The following is a 21627-nucleotide window of genomic DNA, read 5'->3' as shown; positions in this document are numbered from 1 at the left end:
CATGTCTCGAAGTTTTTCCTGAAAAGACTTGTTAATAAAGTGTCCCTGACACAATACCTTAACGAGCCGAGCATATCTCTGATGTGACAGTGGAAACTTTCGTTGTACGATCCTCTTGTCGACCATGCCCGGTGTTAGCGGCACTAATTCTCAAAAGGATGTCGATGGATAATACAGGGGGTCTACTGTTAGGCCAAGCGGAATAGCCGCTCGGCCAGAATTTTCCTGTGTCCGTACTACGTCCGCTCAGCCGTAACTCCGCTGCAACTGTTGAATCCTGTTGTCGGGCTGAGCAGTGTAGCTGCTCGGCCAGGATTCCGTATCCTCTTGGCGTCCAACACCTCCTTAAGCGTCGGCTGTTCGGCACATCCCCTCGAGTCAAAGGTAGCGTCGGATCGGGTACCTTCTCTTCCTTGTCAGGGACATAATCGCCCGACCGACCGATACACTTATCATTTATCTAGTCATATGATATCCAAATATTAACCATCTTGATTTTGACCATCATTATAATTACTATCCCAAATATGATGAATCTCTCCTTATCACCGCATCAGAGAGGGCGTTGCCCAAGTGCATAAGATTCTCGTGCGGCGACGACTTGATCAGGTTCACTCGGGCTGCAACATATTTTTTTAAAATGAAAAAAGTGTGCATCTTAGCATGTATGATCTGGAACAATGCAGAAACCCCCAATCTTTTGACTCATCCATGCATACAGACCAAAACACACGCACACACAATTCATCTGTTTCAGATCTCTTCAACTCTCATTTACACTGTTGAATCTTCGTGCTGACGACGGGGAAATCCTGCGGCGTCATCCACGCGTACTTGAACCTCACCGGCGTCCCCCTCGCGATGGCCCGGCCGTCCCCCACGATGCACCTCTCCTCGTCGACCGGCCGGATGGCCCGACGGTTCACCGGCTCTACGCTGCTGAGCCCGTAGCACCTCAGCACCACCTTCGACTGCAAGCACCGGCAGCCATTGCTGACCCACACCTCGTACTCCGGCTTTCCTTCCACTACGTCCCCCGTCCTGCTCTGCCTTATGCTGATGTCCGCCGAGCTACACGGAGCTCCATGCCCTTCGTCGACGCTGCAAAGAAGAAGAAGAAGAAAAAGATCCAAAAAGCAGAGCATGTGCTGACTTGCCATTTCGATCTTCTGCCCACTCTTCTTAACTCTTGTGCCCCTATTTGTAGACCGATCGATTGTAATAACTAAGAACTAATAAGCAAAGCCAAGTGCTGTCTCATATTTCTGTTGCTAGTGGCTCTTTAATGGCATGAATAAACAAGTGGTGGCATGTCCAAACAACCACCATTGGCTTCAATGAGCACTTTTCTTTTCTTGTGTGCTGTAATATTTAAGAAGGAACACATCGACGACGTCTCCATCGTCTCAGAGCTTTTAATTCTCTATCGATCACAAGTAAACCTAGAGACATGATATTGTTTACGGTTGAGCATTGGGATACGAAATTATGTGGCGAGATATGGGGGTTAAAGTGGAAGTATAGGTCAGTGGTGTTCATGATAGCAGGGGACAAGCAAAGCAAAGCTTAATGAATGAGTGAGTTGCTGTTGACTTGCCTTAGTGGACAAGCTGCGATCCTTAGTTTCGCCTAACTTTAGGCGCGTTAGAGCCATGTGGAAGTCACAATCATGTGGTAAAAGGTGATTCGTTCATCTCCAGCGTCTCCATCAATTTGTTTCTAGGTCAACACGGAGGAAATAAATCACGAGTGACTACTAGCCATTAGTGCAAATCGTCAAGACATGGGGAAGATTATGCTCGATCACGTCGAGTTTCGACCCCAAGATCTCATGTGGAAACCACAATAAGCTGCATGGTGCAAACGAATCTAATAAGTCTGATCGCCAATTTTTCAATTCTACTCCGAAAATATTTGAATTCGAGCTGAATTCGAACCTATTCAATATTTTTTTTTTCTAATCAAATTTAAATCTAGAATATTTTATTTAATTATTCAGGAGTCATTTGTATGTCGAAGTAGAACTTTGAATATTTTACATAATGATGTTGATTTTTTTATATGTTAATATTGTTTTATTAACATATTTTATCACATATTATTTTTTTAAACTCGAATTTAAATGTTAATATTTTTATATTATTAGATTTATCAAAACATATTAAAAGAGAATAATAGCGCCTGACAGGGCACGCCCACGTGGTGTGGCCCCCACATGTGTCCACGTAGATAGGGCCCTACGGTGCCACCTGAGATATAAGTAAGTATGAATCGTCCGTTAAACAAATTCCTAAATTAATTCTCATTCACAATTTCACGTCACACAAACTTCATTTTCCCAAAATATATAATTTAGAATAAAATATTGTTTTATTAAATTTGAATATTTATTTTTTACTATATAATATATCATTTTTTTATTTTTTTTCTCTCTCCAGTGTATACGTGGGTCACACCATTTCTCGGGTTATTTTTAAGCTTAAACAAAACAATAAAAACAAAAAAACAAAACATATCTTCCAAACAAAACATATTTTTATATTATTCGATCCATCGATCATATTAAAAGGGAATAATATTGAACAATATTCAATTTCTCTTAGCATACATCGATTCATCGATCTGTTATTCTGTTTTAATTAGTTACTTGGGACCAGGTGGAGGTGGAGGTGGAGGCGGCGGCGAGCCGAATCCCTGCGCATCGATGCCCTGCTCGCCGCCGTCCTCCTGCGGCTGCCACATGTGCGGCCACGCCTGGCGATGCATGTACATGTCCGCGGGCTGTCCCATCATGAGCGCCGGCGGCGGCGGAGCGTAATAGTAGGGTACGCCGGGGGCGGCAGCGCCACCGCCAGGGCCGAGGGCGTCATCATCCTTGGCGCCGGCCGCAGCAGCAAGGTCGTCGCGGGGGACGATGTCCACCAGGAAGTCGAAGATGTCGGTGCGGGCGATGGCGGCGGCGATGTCGTTCTTCTGCAGCGTGCGCCGCTTGTTCTCCTCCGCGTGCAGCCAGGACCGGATGGTCAGCTCGAGGATGAACAGCTCGCAGGCCTTGGCGAACAGGATGGGCGCCTCCGCCGAGATCATCCGCACGTCCTCGTCCGCCTTCATGATCTTCTTGATGCGCGCCAGCGGCAGCTGCTGGTTCTTGAACTCCGCCGCCGTCTCCATCTCCTGCCGCTGGTAGTTCCAGAACACCTGAAGCTGCTGGTTCTGCTGCTGCAGCAGGTGCTGGAACGGCCCCGCAGCCGCCACCTGGTAAGGCCCCGCCCCTGGCGGCGGCGGCTGGTTCTGCTCCATTCCCCCCCTACTCACTCCCTTTTACAAATAATACCAAAACGGCGCATCCGCTAGCTGCTTCAAGCTCAAGAACAATGGATTCACAGGCACTGTGGAAATGGAAGTGAAGTATATATGAGCAAAAATAAATGGGTGGAGCTTAGGATTTAAATGAGGTGGAGAAAGGATATAGCGATAGGGGAAAAAGATAAGATGGGGACTCTCAATAAGTAAAGAACCTTATCCACCCTTTGTAACTTATTTGTTTGTGAGTTCGATTTGAGATATTCTTGCAATATTTTCATCACTGCGCAGCCAATTGACTAAAGATTAGAGATGTTCTTAACTGTTGTTTTTTTTCTTCTCATTCTTCACCTCTGCAAGCAACTGAATACATCAACATCATACTGATTTCCGATCAAGAGATGTCTGAATTCACAGCCAGAGGTTTTAGTAGTAGTTCAGAATAAATAGATAGAGGATTGAACTAATATATAAAGCAATTCAAAACACAACAAATCTACTTTTTTTCATTCCCCTTCTTCACATTGCCAAGAGTACACAACAAACAGGGGGGACAGTAGAGCTCATGAAAAATAAGGAGCTTCTTCAACTAATACACGCACCAAATGTAGTTTCCTCACCTTCGCAGACTTTACAGACACTAGAAGAAAAGGTGTCATATAGGCGAGGAGAGGAAGCACAAGTGCATAACCGGAGTGTTTGTGAAAAAAGAAAAAGGGAAGATGACCAGCTGATGTAGAGCCGAACACAGCCTACAGATTGATGATATGATAACAATTATCGAGATGACTAACCGCAAACCTTTGATTTCATCCGATTGTAAAGTTCAGTACAAGAAACAACTTCTTGCTAGCTTGATCCACAACCAATGCCACAACATCTTTTATTTTTCCCATTAGTTCTTCCAGACTATCTACTCCAAAGCTTCTCAAGTCGACGTCCTTCTTGTATCGCTGCTTGTATAGAGCTTGAAATGCACTAAGGGGAACTGGACATGAGTAACAAATGAGAAGCTCTTGTACTTCTTGTCTAATACATTGAAGTTGATCCACAAACTCATCAGCACCTAAAAGATGATCATCATTCTTCTCTTCGTCTGAGAACTCATCAGATGAATAACCTGAATGAGGAGGGGTGATTAACTCCATGTTTTCCTCTATTACTTGTTTTCCCTTCTTATCCTTCATCGTCGTAGATGGTCTTACAGGAAACCTCCTTGCATCACTGTTGCGTAGGCACAACAGCTTGTTATGTCCCTTGCCCACCACAAATAATGAATCAGCCATTTTCTCAATGAGGTGCACCAGCTTACATACTCCATACTCTGCCTTATAGAGTGGTCGGCCAAAGAACTTTAGATACTCTGAAGGAACACGTGCAAGAGGCATACTCCCACCGGACATCTCAAGCAGCTTCACTATTTGACCCTTCAGACCCTGAAGGTCCCCTGGCTGAACCCACCATGCTTGTTTGCTGGCATTGTGATCTACTCCCGCACCTTCATTTAAGCCTGAGGGTAGGCTTTGAGATCTTGATGAAATAAAAGACCCGCCAACTAAGTTTCCGCTGTTGTATTCATTCAATGAATATGAATTTTTACCAAGCCCTCCAGATGTATAGGTAGAGTTGTGGCAAAAGTCTCGGCCAATTTTTGATTCCCTACCATATTCACGTTGAGAGATTCCTCTGTAAACAATTGCCTCCTCGTCATTCTGAATATTTTGGATCTCTCCTATGTCATAACTACTAAGACATGGAGTGAAATCAGTAACACCAGGCATATAAGAGTTCACAGGAACAAAACCTTCACCTCGTGCTACACTAGGCCAGTCCCAAACAAATTGCCCAGCATTAACAAGCGCTGAGGAAACACCAACTCCAGAAGGAATTACAAGGATTACAGTGTAACCACGCTGACCAAGTATGTGCAAAGCTGGAGAAAAATCAACATCCCCAGAGATTAGCATGATTGATGATGGTGGTCGGTTATCAAGTGCAAAAAGAAACATTTCAACTAAGATAGCTTTGTCAGCAGCATCTTTACGCCCATTTGGAACATCTACTAGTTTAACCCCAGTCCTTTGGCAGCCTTCCCTTAGCCTTCGAGGGAAGGCATTGAAATCCCCATAAGCAGAAAACATTGTCACAGCTCCTCTAATGACAGGGTGCAGCCGCAATGCCATTCTAATGTTCCCAGCAACATCTTCAGGGCGAACATCATTTGGAACAGGACAGTTCTCAATATCCCAAAAGATTGCCACAGGTCCATGCAAGGACCCTGCTTGCAGGTTAAGTGGATTAACTGGGTCTAGTTCTGAATCTGGGCAAACTACCTTGTTGGGATTTGAGATATCTGGTGCCATGATTTTTGGAGAAGAGCAATGACTAGCCATTATTTTATCTTCATATGCCATTTAAGCCTCCTAAATATGGATGTATGTTCATAGAAAATGAGACGGACAACATCTAAAAGCAGGGAAAGATTGAGAAAGAATATATAAGTTGCACTGGTGTACAATACAAAGACATCCAGATAGCAGTCCATCAGTCGCAAAATACTTGCAACAATTTGTATGATATAACACAAAGTAGCAATAAGCGAAGGCAAATATAAGCTCCTTAGATAATTAGAATATTGGAATAAATTAGTCAATAAACAGAGTTCTATCAAAATGGGGATGTTCTCTAAAGGCTGAAGTAACAAACTCACAACATCCTTAAGTCATCTCTTGGAGTTGAAAAGTTCATTTTTGACGCATGTCCAATCTAAAATAGAACTTTTTTACTTTGAACATAGTGTCGACCAAATGTGAAAAGTCATTCAAGCTGATCCCTAATACTTCTATAATCTTCTTAACTAAAAATAAATTATGATAGTTTTCCCTATAATACTGTGGAAAGGGAGTTGCCAAATAGACAAATCAAACATATCAGCTAAATCACAATAATTGTAATAGAAAATCATATTATCACCGAATTAACCCAGTATAAATTCTGGAATCAACAACTAAATAATGATAAGAGAACAATAAGTATATAAACAAATTTAGAATTTTGTTTTCAAGAAAATACCATTTACAATAAGAGTCAAAATGTAAACAGCAGAAGGTTTGTGAGCAGAGCAACTAAGTAATGTAACTTCCTATAGGAATCAGATCCTGAACTAAACAGGAAATATTTTGGTCAATAAAATTTACCCTCTCTTAAAAAGAAGAAATAAAAAAAAGCAGGAATGCCTTCTTTTATCTTTCAGTTCATTTCAGTTGTAGAAATTTTGCAATCAATGCGAAGTGTGTCAAATACAAAACGGATCAATGGTTATACATGGTCTCATGCAATGTTCACTGTGTTGGTGAACCAGAATCAAACCTGAGTTTTGATGTTGTCAAAGTTCAAGTTAAGTCTTGTTGTGATCTAACAAGTTAACTGAGTGTGCAGGATGTTTACTCGACCGGGAAAGTCTTAGCAGTTCATGAAGGTCAAGCAAAAGCCCAAGTGGGTCGAGAGGACCCGACACTTGGCAGATAAGCTCGATAGGTCTGGAGGACAGAAGATCGAGAGAGTGCCGGTGAGCCGATCTGATGCTAAGTGGCAAAAGTCCAAACAAGTTTGGAAGACCAATGTTTGGCAGGTAAGTTGAGGTAAGCAACTGGAGAAGAGCAACAGTGAGGATGTGTTCCGCAAAGAAATAAACCTTAGGTCGTTGATCCAACTGAAGAAACTAGGAAGGTTTCTAAGTTGAGATCAAGACAGTTCTACTGTCATTTACTACTCATGCATCTTATATTACTGTTGCAGGAGTATTTATCTTAATTTTGTTTTGTAGATTCAGCATGATCGGTCGATTGAACCTATGGATTGGTCGACCAAACCAGCTTGATATAAAGCAGAGATCAAGTCAACAGCAAAGTTGGTATATTGACTGATCGGCCGACCGAACCAACAGATTGGTCGACCGAAACAAGTCAACGTAGCAAGGATCAGATCGATCAAAAACAAAGTTGGAAGCCAGCCTGATCGGTTGACCGAACCCAGGGATTGGTTGACCAAACATTAAATGCAATTAAAGGCTCATTAATAAAGAATCTCGGCGAACAGGAAACTGTACTGATCAGTCAACCGATCAAGAGGATCAATCGACCAAACATTAATTGCTCATAATTGCACGAAGATCAGATCTCGACGAAGAAGGAAATAAAGCAGTTCAGTCGACCGCTAGGAGGTTCAGTTGACTGAACCGATCAGTCGACTGAACGGTTTATCAGTCGACTGATAAAAGCTTATATAAGCAAAGCTCAAGGTCTGAGATAAGGCATCATTTTTCAAGTGTGCAAAGCTCTTGTTCGTTCTGCTATTTTGTGCTTCATCTTCACAAGCAAGTTGCTCCATTCATAAGTGTAGACCGAGCTTCATCTTCTACCTAGTGACGATATAACTTTAGTTAAAGCTTGCATTGTTTTAATTTCCAAAAGATAGTAGTGTTCTACTATCTTACATTCTTTATATTGTACGCATTGCTTCTTTACAAAAGATTTCGGAAAGAAGAATTATAGTGGATTGCCCAATGGTGCGATCAAGGATCGCAGGTCTTGGAGTAAGAGTCAACATAGGATCTGAACCGAGTAACCATCTGAGTCATCTGCATTGTTTTTACTTTTATATTCCGCTGCCGCTTTGATTCTTGTTTTACGAATCGGTACAAAAAGAAAATGTTTTAACGAGCGATATTTACCCCCTCCCTTATCGCTTCTTCCCGATCCTTCAAACTGTGGTATTATCAATAGAGAATTTCAGTGGCAAAAATTCTTAAATTAGTGGAATTATATATTTGAAGAGAACTGAGCTCTGACTGCCACTGGTGACAAATAATAATGTTTGTGTTCATAAAAAAAAAAAAATAATAACAACTATAGTCTGTGAATACGCTGAGAGTCTTGAGATCTATAACATTCTCATATCTGATAGCAACTTACATAACTAATATAATCATTCTTCCCAACTACTCCACCGTAGTCTTTTTTTATTCTTCAGGATTGTCTGCTACTTGCACCATGGCATCCCCACAATAGAATTGAGCTTAAGTTCATTTAGCAAAATGTAACCTAGAGACTCAAATATTCCCAAAACATAGTAGTTCTTGAGGCTGCTACTAAAAGCAAAAGCTATACAATCCTGAACCTCCAAAGAAAACCTAGTTCGATTGACGAAATAACACAAAAATCCAGATCGCATTCCCAAAACAGCGTGGGAAAGCGATCCAGTAACCAAGATAGTATATTTAGCGCATGACAAAAGTTCATTTCCTCAAAAAAGAAGAAACCCTAATCAAACAACCAACCGACCAACGACGCGCGGAGTACTCGCCAAATCAAATCCCCAACAGCAACAATCACACATGATCCATCGCACAAGAAAACCGAATTCCATCAAAGATCACAACTTTTGGCACAAGAATCACTTTTTCCCATCGGAGAAAATGGGTTCTGAAACATCCGATCAAGTCAAACGAGATTAAAAAAAGGAAACCTTTTTTCCCCTTCAATTACACATACGAAGCTTACCGGGATCAATCCAACTACAAATCGACAGTCTGGGCTCTCGCTGCCAAAACAGAGTTGCGGGCCGACTTCGAAACTTGACCTCGAGAGAGAAGCAAGCGACAGGAATGCAACGACTCCAGCTCTATCCTCTCTCTCTCCCCCCTCTCTCTCTCATAAATATCGGATACCATGTGAGTCCACTACAAAATGGCGACAGTGTGAATAAGTGATCGAGGCCATCCATTTTCTCCAACCACAGATTGGACGGACGGAATTCCGCCACCGTCCAATCACATTGTATCCAATATTGCCTCAATTTTAAGTACTTAAATGCATATTATTTTTAGTATCGTTTTCCATGTGATAAATATAGAACGAATTCTGTCCCCGGCCAGGATATTTTCTCAGTTTTTAAACTAGGTAAGAACAGAGTCTTATCTTTTTGCGAATAAAAAAATAAATAATTTTTTTAATAGAAGATTGATTTAAACATATTTTACCAATGGTAAGTGATTTTCGATTTACTTTAGTGACCTATACATCGACATATGCTCAATACTTGGTGTTAAGAGAAAATATAGAATGAATTTGATCCTCTATCATTTCTTTTACTAGCTTATTCTCGAGTTTAGATGGAAAATTTTATCAATCCTATTTATTCTTCAAATACTCGAAACGTAAATTTTATTTAAGTTTATCTTTACTAACTAATTCATTGTATAGATTCATCTTCATTAACAATAGATTTAGATAATATAAAAGATTAACAAATTGCATATCCGATAGGTGTAGATCAGTGAACCATTTGCTGATGCAGTATTTGAGAACATAATTCATGTAACACGTTCAACCATTGTCGAGTTTAAACAACTATGTAGATCTCGCAAACTTTGCAATTCCAAACATGAGTTCCAACTGAAAGAATCGGGAAGACAACATGATCCGGTACCGACCTCAAAACTCGTCAACCTTGATAGAATCACGAGGCATATCGTAAGCATCCTTGGATCTTAGTTTCTTCACACCAGCCATGAAGCAGATCTTGTCTGACTTGTAGCTTTCCACACCCACTTGGGTAACTTTGACCCAAACCAGGACCTTCGTCTTCATGCCTTCTATTCCCGACAACTTCCCTCTTGATAGAGTGCACTTGACGCGCTTAGCATATCGCAGCACTGAAGAATCTTTGAAGCTGATCTCACAAGCGGAAGGAAGGTGAACAATCAACTTTGATGTTGATTCATCGAACTCGTAGCATATGATGTTCCTGGGAAAAAGGCCTTGGGGTAGGCCATATTCGCGGAGGAGATCGGGTAGAGATTTCGGTGGTTTGCCTGTAGAAAATAAGACCACAATGAACCAATAAATACATCCCTTTGCTGTGGTTTAGTTAAATACAAATACGATATTGGAGGTTGACTAGTAATGAAAGCCAAATTAGTCATCGTAAACTTTACTGGAGATTTGCAAATTCGAATACGAAAGTCATCATACACTCACAAGCAACTTGTTAAGTTATTAACATGTGGCACAATGTAAAAAAAAAACTAACGAGCAACTAGTCTAATGACTCAATAGACACACTTCATCAAATTGTGGTAATGGGGGACTTCAACCAAGTTCCGTTCCAACTATGTTTATAGTAAATTACGGCAAAAAAGATAATCACAAAGATTGAGAAGAAAATAAAGTTGGAAATCAACATGTAGCCATGCATGTTAGTCGCAACAATTTGGGGTTGTCTCAAGTTGCATATCGACAGTGTAAACTATAAGAACTAAAGTGAAACTTCAATTATTGGTATCGCAATTCAAGATAGTTGAGATTGATGGAAAATTGACAGCCCACGCACATAGGGCATTTCAACATACATGACCATTGACAGAGAAAATTTGAGTGTGAAATAGATTGTAGAGATCACTGAAAAGAGGACATGTAAAATTTTAGGCTTCCTTTGATTCAATCAGTAAAAGGGAATCCTAAAACTATGGAATTTGCTAATCAACCAGAATGCCAAAACAAAATTGGTCTTTAAAGACAGCGGGCCAATCCATATGATAATTAATCCCATAAATCTAAAATGATCAAGGTTTAAATGTCAGTACACTTCTAAACAAAGATATCCAATGAATTCATTATATCTGCACATAAGCACGAGATATTCAATTTACCATGGTCCATGGAGCATACATGTGTAACATACGATAAACGCCAATTATAGATAATAGTTCATCAAAAGTTTATTTTAAAGAAAAGGAATACAAGAAAAGAACTACATTCCAGTATTGATGCCGGCAAATGCTATGAGCATAGGTAACATAGTATTTGCGTAAGCTGACAATGGATGGCATCCGATCGGATTGCCATATAGTGCATATACAGGAGTATTGACATTCTGTCAGAAAAATAATTCACCAGCCACTTACTAGATTACAAGTACAAACGCCGTAAATTCTAAGTTGGGGAAAAAAAATCAGAGCACAATTATGTATAATTGGTGTTCCTTTTCAAGAGACTTAATCATCATTGTGATTTTTGTAGTTATCGACATAAACTCACACCAAAGTCAATAAGGTTTAGCTTCTCTTTAACCTATTAAATAACATTCCTCTCCATCTAACATAATAATTTTTTGCCAACAGATCAATTTTTGGTTAATCATCTCTATTTGGATTATAACAAACATCTTGATTTCTAGTTTATTCCCAAAGATCATGTTGAGTTAAACAAAAAAAGCTAATATAGTTTGGGTGACCCTAATCAAAGATTAAAGCAATGCATTACATGTTACATGCACATACGTAGGTATTATATGTGATAGGGTAAAGCCATGTATGAGTATATTGCGACGTAGAGACTGCTGTTTCATTCAGTTTTGTAGTAATTTTACAAGTTAGTAATTACTGAAGCCTATAAAGCCTATACTGGTTTAAACATCGAAAATATGATTATCCACCAACCCTAATCCAACATCAACAAGTAGTTCAAACAAGATCATACTAATAAAGCACTCTGCTGTAAATTTACAATGTCGTATGGTAAAATTTGTTTAATCAGTAATATCTCTATAAGAAACATCTCAAAACTCCAAGTGAAGAAACTATCAAATATGAAAACAGAGATACTACAGAATCCAGTGAGAGAAAAATGATAGATTAACAAAAACAAAACTAACTTTAGCAGAAAGGGCAAGCTATCGTGGAAATCAAGCAATCAGTAGTTGGGGTTCTTAAAGCAAAAGGACATTTCAACCAACGAAAGCTACACTCTACCTTGTATTAGATAATCACTAAAAAAGTTGACAAGGAAAGTTACGTGATAGGTGAAGGATTGAGCATCTGTAGCATATTTCGAAATGAATCGGAATTACAAAAAAAAATAATAATAAGAAAGATCTTGGTGCCTTACAGCAACAAGGAAGTTGAAAATTGATGGCAAAGCAATGGTATAGAATCCCTCACCTTTCAGCTTTTCAAAGAGCCACTTAGCCTTCTCCTCCACTGTGCTTGAAAAGCGCTGATGAAGTCAAGATCAGATCATCATAAGACATCAATCGAGAAAAGATCGGATTAAAAAAGGTAAACGCAGGCATGCATGCGATTTCTCCCTTGTATGAACCAGAAAAGGGCAAAAACCAGAATGTAAAAGACTCAAGCATCACGGTTGTGTGGCGAACGTCGGAAATCTGATCCACGAGATGACCTAAAAAAATCCCTTGGATTGGGCTAGGGAACATCCTGGATCTCAACACGCACACTACTCTTCCTCAGCGCAAGATCGACATTTGGGCGAAAATGCCTTCTTTTACATCGCTTCTTCCATGAGATCGAAGAAACCGGTAGGGCTCACAGAGAAAATCGGAGAAAAAACGAAAAAGGAAAGGTTTCGCTTACAGAGAGGTCATCGCTCATGGAGGAAATCTCCGCTTTGGCTTTCTTCGTGATGGAAAAGCTCGCGACTTTCATCAGCGCTTTCTCCATTTCGCCTGCTTCTTTCCTCTGAGTATAGTTCGCTCGCCTCAGAGAGTGAGCGGCTATATCGCAGAGCGAGAGCGCGACGAGCGTGAGTTAGAAAGAGAATAAAGCGAGCCTGATAGTGGCAGCTCAAGGAGACGAGAGAGACACATGACGAGTGCGGCCATTGAAGGGACCAGTGACAGTGAGGCAAACGAAGCAACAGAACCGCTGGGACAGCAAATGATTGCCTGCCACATGCCATGTTTTTGTTTTCAATTTATAGGCCACTGAAAAATCAACTTCGATGGATTTTCGAATGGGGATGATGTATTTCACGTTCACCAATACAGATTTAAGGATCATCAAAAGCTCGCGACTTTAATGGAAAAGCTCGTAATGGAAAAGCTTTTCTAATGTATTTCACGTTTTCCATAACAAATGATCAGAAGATTTATCCTCTAAATTAGATAATTCATTCCCATCGATATATATTTATTGACCATTCCATGGTCCATAAAAAAAAAATGATCCAGACCATTTTTTACGGATTAGAGGATGATCCCTAAATATATATTAGTGGAGATGAATGATCCCCATCTATTTTACAAGTGGAGACCATGTATTTCACCAATATATATTTAGGGACCATTTTCTGGACAGTAAAAAGCGGTCCAGAGAATCTGTCCTCTAAATTATACCGGATCCTCTGGACCGCTTTTTGCGATCCAAAGGATGATCCCTAAATATGTATTGATGGAGATAAATGATCCTCATCTATTTTATAAATGGGGATTATATATTTCATCAATACATATTTAGAAATCATCCCTTAGATCACACAAAGCGATCCAGAGGATCTAACCTCGTAAATTTATCCGCAGACATTTTCATATCTCTTTGGGATGTCGAGCATCTGTTTTTAATACTTTCGTTTTAGATGATTAATATTTTAGTTAAGAACTGAGAAATCAAAGTCGAAGACTTTGTTTTGCTTGAAAGCCCCCCACTTAACAACTCCTTGTTTTCTCCTCTAAACTCTTTGCTAAGCCGCCTGAGTTTGCCATTAGAAACACGGTACGATCTGTTAGTAATTAGTCCTAAGAAGTAATTCTAAGATGATTAGACTTTTTAAATTACTCATTGAGTTAGACTCGAATGAATTCATTTATTAGATTAAATTTAATCTAAATTAGATACATTGGATTAATGAATTAGACTCAATGAATTATACTTATTGGGTTATTGAATTAATAGTTAATTCAATATAATAATCCAATTAATTAAGAGGAATACAAAGAGACAAAAACTCTTGATATTCATTGGATGAATATAAATAGATTTTTGGATTGAATTTTTCATTAGATGAAAAGAGAGACTCTTGATCTTCCCTTCTTCTTCCTCCTCTTCCTCCTTGGCCGAATCTTCATGTTTGGCTGAACCTTCCAAGTGACTAGCACCACAAAGTTGGTTCTTCTTCGAAGGCTTAGTTCGTGTGACGAACGAAGAATATGTTCGTGTAGATATCGTAAAAGCATGAATACTTGATCGCGCTGAGATCTGCATCTAAAGAAAGGTTGTTGCCGGGATTGCGAAGGGCACGCATTAAAGGTATAATCCTCTCATGTAAAACTTAGTATATGATTTCCTTTCGCATGGATCTTCTGGATGAACTAGATATTTTCCACTGCGCTTTTGCTTATTTAGCGCCCTAGTTCCTTACAGTGGTATCAGAGCCACTTGCGAAGGCGTATGATAAGTAGTAGTTAGAATTTTATATATGATATAGAAATTGCATGATAGGTTTACTATGATTTGCAAAATCATGAGTCTCGGGCAGATTATGAGTCTAGGTCAAAATTATTTTGTTGGGAATGAAACATAGTTGGTGCTGTGACTAGCAAGGTCTCGGCCAATGGTGTTTTATTGGGAACAAAACAAAGTCGGTTTTAGGTCTTAGGGTCTCGGGTATGGCAGCAACTCATATAATGAGTATGCAAAATAATTTTGCTTCTAGGGCGCTTAATTGGTTAGCGGGACCGCCATGACGTTGCAACTCATAAGTTTTTGTAGAAATCATAGTAAATTTTATGTCATAAAATATTGTAAATGTTATATAACATGGTGCATGGTTATCGCCTAACCCCCAATGTGATTGGATGTGTGTGTATATTGTAATTCATAATATGGCCTGTGTATCGTGCCTTCATCTTTTATCACTCTTGTTGTAAATTTAGACTACCCTCGAATGTAACTCAAGGTTTCTTTAGGTTTTATAATGTACAAATTAGAGAATAATTAGTTTACTGGACGATGGTGAAAAGAGAGAAGGACAAAAACACACGACGACTAAGGAAGCATTTGGAGAACATGCCTAGACCTAAGTTGACCTTTAGATCTTCTCATTGGCTTGAGAAGATCGTAGTTTATGGGGTCATAACCATATCACATTTTATTTAGTGTATATGTTGATATATGCCATGAATGTATGTGATGCATGTGTAGCTATCGTAATTAGGTCCCTTTCATATGTCTACCAAAGTTTGGTACTCACTACTACCTCGATCATTTATAGTCAGGTTTTGCCAAAGTAAAGTGACTCGTTTTATCTTGGTAGAGTGTGATAGGACAATTGTGATGTCTGACTATTGGACTTTGAGTGTGACTTAACTAAGTTACCTCAATTGGATTGAGAACTTAGAGACCTATTCCATATGATGTAAACTCAAGATTAGTTATAATATGAATTTTATGAGATTGGTGTTGGTGCGGGAAGCATCCGACGATCGAACCTGTGTTTTGATTATGTCAAAGGGTTCAAAGTTAAGTTGTTTTATTATCTGATATGTTGAATGAGCTTTGCAGGAAAGTCCTAAGGTTTCTTAGGCAAAATTCCTAGCTGCGGTTAGGCAAGTGGAAAACCCTAAGGGGCGATAACCCTAGGTCCTAGGGGTGATAACCCTAGGTGGAAAGTCTTAGCGGGTCGGAGCTTCGAGCAAAACTCCTAGGGGACGGTAACCCTAGGTTGAAATCCTAGTGTCGCGAACCAGGTGGAAGTCTGGACGGGTCGTGGACCGGACATCCAACATGAAGACCGGAACCATCGGACGCTGAGCAAAAGTCCAGTCGGTCTGGAGGATCGAACTAGCAAAATGTAACTTCTCTTTAGAGGAGTGGGTGAGGACACATTCCCCGAAAGAGGAAACAGTAGGCGTCGGTTCGACCTACGGTTTCCGGTCGGAAATCCGAAATCAGAACCGGACAGTCCGTGATTGTCAAACTTTCACATTATTATGTTTATTTTGTGTGCTAACTTTGTTTTGCAGAATATGTAGTTGGTTGTGGATTAACATGTTTTGCAGGGACAAAGGAGCAAGATTAGCCTCGGATGAACAATACCTGAGGCGCCCTCATGGAGCTTGAGGCGCCTTGGGTGCAAGGCAGATGCAGCACACGCAGCAGAGTTGAAGGCGCCTCGGACGGAGCTAGAGGCGCCTCAGACAGGCTTGGAGGCGCCTTCAAGGGTGATGGAGGCGCCTTCAACCAGATAAGCTGCGACCATTTCAGCGTCTATCGCGCGCGGCTGACTCGGCTCGTTAGAGGCGCCCTCAAGGGGCTTTGAGGCGCCTCCAACCGCCTTTATATGGGGTATTCGACCAACACCTCGAGATAACAATTAAGAAGCGATCATTCAACTGTTTGCTGCTCAAAAGATGACCTAGAAGTGTTGTAACAACGACCAGACGATCAGGAGCTTCAAGTTTTCAATTTCTGTTGTCGGTATAAGATTAATTCCTGCTTTATTTGTACTACATTTCTGTAAACTTTTCACGATTATAGTTGTTGCCTAAAGTAAACACTCAACGAGCATGTGCCTTGGAGTAGGAGTCGCCCTAGGCTCCGAACCAAGTAAATCTTGGAGTCTTTTGTGTGCGTATGCTTTTGTTTTAATTTCTACTACTTAACTCGATACGTTTTCTGAATACGAAAAGCGTGAAAGCCACGAGCGCTATTCACCCCCCCCTCTAGCGCGTCTCGATCCAACAATTGGTATCAGAGCAGGTTTGCTTCGATTTGGTGCAACCACCAGTCAAGCACATTTTTTTCGTGGTATTTTTTCAGTTTTTCGGAGTCGATCGGAATCGATATTCTTATCGTCTTCCTATCTAATTTTTCGTAGTCGGATTTGTCTCGAAGTTGGTGCAACACCACTCGAGATTGTAATTTATTTTTATTTTTATATCGCGCTGCTAATCCAGGATCAAGTCCTGGGATTTGTTTTTCTTTTTATTGTGTGCAAGATTCTTTAATGGCTCTCCAAGAAGGTTTTAGCACAGTCCGCCCGTCACTCTTTTCCGACGAGGACTTTGGCTATTGGAAGAACCGGATGGAATACCGCCTCAAGATGCAAGTCGAGATGTGGATCATTATCCAGACCGGTTTCGAACTTCCACGTGACGGCTTTGGAGAACTAGTTTCATGCATCAACTGGGATACCAGCATAATGAAGAAGGTTGAAGCCGATGCCAAAGCAACCTGCATGTTATAATGCGGGCTGACAAAAGAAGAACTGAACAGAGTCGGACCCTTCTCAAACGCCAAAGAACTATGGGAAAAGTTAATCGAGCTGCACGAGAGCACTTCCGACGCTAAGGTAAGCAAGCACGACTTAATTTTAAATAAATTGTATAACTTAAGAATGTAGGAAGGAGAGACTGCAAGCCAACTTCACGCGCGCATCCAAGACCTACTGAACAGTATTCACGCAATCGACCAAAGAATAGAAAACCGTGACATGATAAGATACGTGCTTAACTCTTTTCCGAGGAACACTTTGTGGGCATCCATGGTTGATGCTTACAAAGCTTCCAAGGATTTATCTTTAATTAAACTAGATAAATTTTTTTCCAAATTTGAATTGCATGAACAGATTAATGCATGTCCAGCCGAGAAGGGTATTTCCTTGACTGCAGGTACAAGCAGAACTCGGGAAGCTAAAACAAAGAGCAAAACCAAACCCGAGTCCAAAGACGGATTGAACTCAGAAGACGACGATGAGATTATTCCCAAACTAGTAAGGCTTGTACGAAAGATATGCAGAAACAAAAAGGCGACTCAAACGAACACAAAGGACAAGACTGAAGTCACATGTTACGGTTGCAACCAGAAGGGGCACTACAAGCCGGATTGTCCAAATCAAAAGCAACGAAGAAAGAAGGTATTGAAGGCAACTTGGTCTGAGTCATCAGATGAATCTGAGACCGACGAAGAAGAACCGAAAAGCTTCCTCATGTTACTAGTGCAAGCATATGTTGCTGAAACCGAGTCTGATTCAGAATCCAAGAGCGAGTCATAAACCGAGTCCGAGTGAAGCCACAGATCCGCATCCGTTTCTGAAGGACCTAACCCGACTATAAGATCTCTACTCGTCGAGACTTAATTAGACGATTTACAGAAATTAATTCCTTATTTGTTAAAGAAGTTGGCTAAATCCAACGTCTGGGTTAAGTCACTCCAAAAGGAGGTAACAACCCTTAAGGGAACGACTGACTCGAGTTCTTTGACTGAGCCAGTTCAAATTGGAAGTTCAACTCAAATCCAACAACTTGAGGAAGAAAATTCTAATTTGAAAACTCAAATTAAAGAACTTAAGGACATGTTGGAACGGTTCACCTTGGGTTCCAAGAATCTTGATCTGATTCTTGGAAAACAGCGAGCCGTTTACAACAAATCTGGACTTGGATTTAAAACTAAAAGAAAATACAAATCATATTTATCCCTATTTAATAGAAAAAATAAAAACATAGTCCAAGCATGAGTCCCCAAGTCTAACTTGGTTAATCAAGTTAAACTTGGACTATATTGGGTTCCCAAGGATCAAATTCATTACCTTGATAGATCATATCAAGGCTATGATCCAGGGGGAGACAATAGAAAAAATATCTTAATAAATAGATAAATTGCTATTTTTTCTTAGTAATATGCATGTTTAGATTAGGTTAGTTTAAGGACCAAGGCGTAATTTACACTTGTTCAGTTAAACCTAAGAGTTTCAAAAAGAAAATTAAATATATAATTTCTTTGAAAAACTCTATCTAGAAAGTGGTGGATGATCTCATACCCAAGAAGACCTAGTACCTCGCCACTGCCTGGGAGCCAATCTTTGAAATGTGTATTTAATTAATTAATTGGAAAACCTAAGTTTAACTCAAATGTAAATTAATCCTTAAGAATAATCTAGACTAAAGATAACCATCTCACAAAACTACTTAAGATTCCTTGATTGATAACTTAGAATCGGGTGAGATGGATCTAGGCTGAACTTAGTCAATTTTAACAAATTCAACTTAATTAACTAAATAAATCAACCTAATAATTGACTTAATAATTAAATTAACTAATTAAATCATTTGAAAAATTATTTAAAAAATCATTTGAAAAATCAGTGAAAAATTATTTTAAAATCATTTGAAAAATTATTTAAAAATCATTTGAAAAAACCATTAGAAAAATTATTTAAAAAAACATTTAAAAAAAAATCATTTGAAAAATCATTTGAAAAAGTATTTAAAAAATCATTTTAAAAATCATTTGAAGAATTATTTTAAAAATCATTTTGAAAATCATTTGAAAAATTATTTAAAAATTTATTTTAAAAATCAATTGAAAAATCATTTGAAAAATTATTTAAAAAATCATTTGAAAAATATTTTTGAAAAATTATTTAAAAATCATTTAAAAAATTATCTAAAAATCATTTGAAAAATCATTTGAAAATTTATTTTAAAAATCATTTGAAAAATCAATTGAAAAATCAATTGAAAAATCATTTGAAAAATTATTTAAAAAATCATTTGAAAAATATTTTTGAAAAATTATTTTAAAATCATTTGAAAAATTATTTAAAAATTCATTTGAAAAATCATTTGAAAAATTATTTTAAAAAATAATTTGAAAAATTATTTTAAAAAATAATTTGAAAATTTATTTTAAAAAATCATTTGAAAAATTATTTGAAAAATCATTTGAAAAATTATTTGAAAAATCATTTGAATAATTATTTAAAAAATCATTTTGAAAAATTATTTTAAAAATCATTTGAAAAATTATTTAAAAAATCATTTTTAAAATCATTTTAAAAATTATTTGAAAAATTATTTTAAAAAATCATTTGAAAAATTATTTAAAAAATCATTTTGAAAAATTATTTAAAAATCATTTGAAAAATTATTTAAAAATCATTTGTTAAATTATTTAAAAAATTATTTAAAAATCAAAGAGTTGCAGACATGATCAGTGGCTCCCGTATCTACACACCATGTGCTGGTAGATAACACCGCTAAATATGTTCAACTACTAGAGAATGAGATATACCTTTATTGTTCTCTTTCCTAAGAGGGCAGTCTGCCTTCCAATGTCCTGACTGTTTGCAGATGAAGCACTTGCCTTCGGCTTCTTAATTCTAGCCTTTTGTCTTGTACCTTGAGGTTTATTCACCTTCTTTGCTGAAACAACCTGTTTCTTCTTCTTCTTGCTTTCGACTTAGAAGTAGAATCATTTTCAGCATAGTGAATCTAAGAATTATGACGAAATAACCCTTCTGCTGCCTGAAGTTCTGTCAGCAGTTCCGCCAATGAATACATCCTTTTATTCATATTATAATTCAGGCGGAAATGCTCAAAACTTCTAGGTAGTGTTTGGAGAATGATATCGATATGGGTTTCCCCTTCGATTTCACCTCCAAGGATTTGTATTTCGTTCAAATAAGTCATCATCTTTAGGATATGATCCCTTATGGGAGTCTCATCTGTCTTAGTGGTTGCCATTAACTTTCTCATAGCTTCTTGCCTAGCGGCCCGATCCTGGTGACCAAAGAGATCCTTGAGATTGTTCATAATATCATAAGCTGTTGGTAAATCCTGATGCTGATGTTGCAGCACATTTGACATTGAAGCCAAAATATAACACCGCGTCATCTCATCTGCCTTTACCTATTTCCTATGATTCTCAATCTCCTCTTGGGTAGATTCTCCATTAGGCATATTAGGGCACTTCTCTGACAGTACAAACTTATAACCCTCAGCAGCTAGGACAATGTCCAGGTTTCTTTTTCAATTTATATAATTGGGACCAGTAAGTTTGTTCTCTTTCAGTATGATGACCAGTGGGTTGAAAGTCATCCTAAGAATCACAAAATAAACTTTGGTCAAGACTCTAAATTTAAAATAATATTGATTCCTCAAACAATACTATTTAAATTAACCAACACCTCAAATCACCATGAATTTTGTATGTCACGATAGTGTGGACGTATACAAAATCAAACATTTGTAAGAGGAGGTTTTACCCATTAATTTTATTCTTGTCAATCTAACTTTATGACAAATAAAATTAATAGTTGGTTTTCCTTCGATCACACAAATAATAGCAGTGACTCCGATGGAGAGGATACTATTAGATGTGCCTAAGTGTATACCATTACTTGACACTTAGTCCATTAAATAAGATTGTGCCCCTTCCGATGGGGAAGATCACACGCTCCTAATTAATTTTCTATAGTCATCCAAAATGGAAGTTTGATCTAGTGATCCACAAACAAACTCATTCGATATAGAGGAAGACACTCAGAGCCAACGCGCAAGTTTGTTTGCATCACTTACAAACACTACAAGAATTTTTGCATTCAACAACACCCAATAGACAACGCTTTTTAATAAAAACGTTGTCGTTCTTTGTTTTACAACGCTTTTAGTGAAAAGCGTTGTCTATGGTATTTACTTTTTACTAAAGACAACGATTTTTAATGAAGTGTTGTCTTTAGTGTTGTTGTT

At 38.6% G+C, this 21627-nt stretch overlaps 4 protein-coding genes across 7 annotated transcripts; all 4 read right to left on the bottom strand.

The window, feature by feature from the left end:
- Positions 1-669: 669 nt before the first annotated feature.
- LOC121977659 lies at positions 670-1378 on the bottom strand. Its single transcript, XM_042530116.1, has one exon. The coding sequence runs from the start codon at positions 1158-1160 to the stop codon at positions 771-773; it is 390 nt and encodes a 129-aa protein (XP_042386050.1). The 5' UTR covers positions 1161-1378; the 3' UTR covers positions 670-770.
- A 1164-nt stretch (positions 1379-2542) lies between these two features.
- On the bottom strand, positions 2543-3768 carry LOC121975344 (nuclear transcription factor Y subunit C-1-like). Its single transcript, XM_042526942.1, has 2 exons — positions 3627-3768; positions 2543-3389 (listed from the first exon to the last, which is right to left on the bottom strand). Exon 2 carries the CDS (start codon positions 3298-3300, stop codon positions 2644-2646), a length of 657 nt encoding a protein of 218 aa, XP_042382876.1. The 5' UTR covers positions 3301-3389; positions 3627-3768; the 3' UTR covers positions 2543-2643.
- Positions 3769-3774: 6 nt separating this feature from the next.
- LOC121975343 lies at positions 3775-9012 on the bottom strand. 4 transcript variants are annotated; one of them, XM_042526938.1, is made up of 2 exons: positions 8865-9012; positions 3775-8786 (listed from the first exon to the last, which is right to left on the bottom strand). In XM_042526938.1, the coding sequence occupies exon 2, from the start codon at positions 5715-5717 to the stop codon at positions 4113-4115; it is 1605 nt and encodes a 534-aa protein (XP_042382872.1). In that variant the 5' UTR covers positions 5718-8786; positions 8865-9012; the 3' UTR covers positions 3775-4112. The 4 variants fall into 4 exon arrangements, with proteins under 4 accessions (XP_042382872.1, XP_042382873.1, XP_042382875.1 ...); XM_042526939.1 differs by having other exon boundaries at positions 3775-5726; XM_042526941.1 differs by having other exon boundaries at positions 3775-5769; positions 8865-9005.
- Positions 9013-9621: 609 nt separating this feature from the next.
- Positions 9622-13078, bottom strand: LOC121975342 (uncharacterized protein At5g01610-like). Its single transcript, XM_042526937.1, has 3 exons — positions 12737-13078; positions 12305-12359; positions 9622-10177 (listed from the first exon to the last, which is right to left on the bottom strand). Exons 1-3 carry the CDS (start codon positions 12821-12823, stop codon positions 9798-9800), a joined length of 522 nt encoding a protein of 173 aa, XP_042382871.1. The 5' UTR covers positions 12824-13078; the 3' UTR covers positions 9622-9797.
- Between the last annotated feature and the right edge of the window lie 8549 nt (positions 13079-21627).

Source organism: Zingiber officinale, chromosome 4B (genome assembly GCF_018446385.1).
Source record: "Zingiber officinale cultivar Zhangliang chromosome 4B, Zo_v1.1, whole genome shotgun sequence".
NCBI classification, from domain to species: Eukaryota; Viridiplantae; Streptophyta; class Magnoliopsida; order Zingiberales; family Zingiberaceae; genus Zingiber; species Zingiber officinale.
This window is presented reverse-complemented; position numbering and strand designations above follow the sequence as displayed.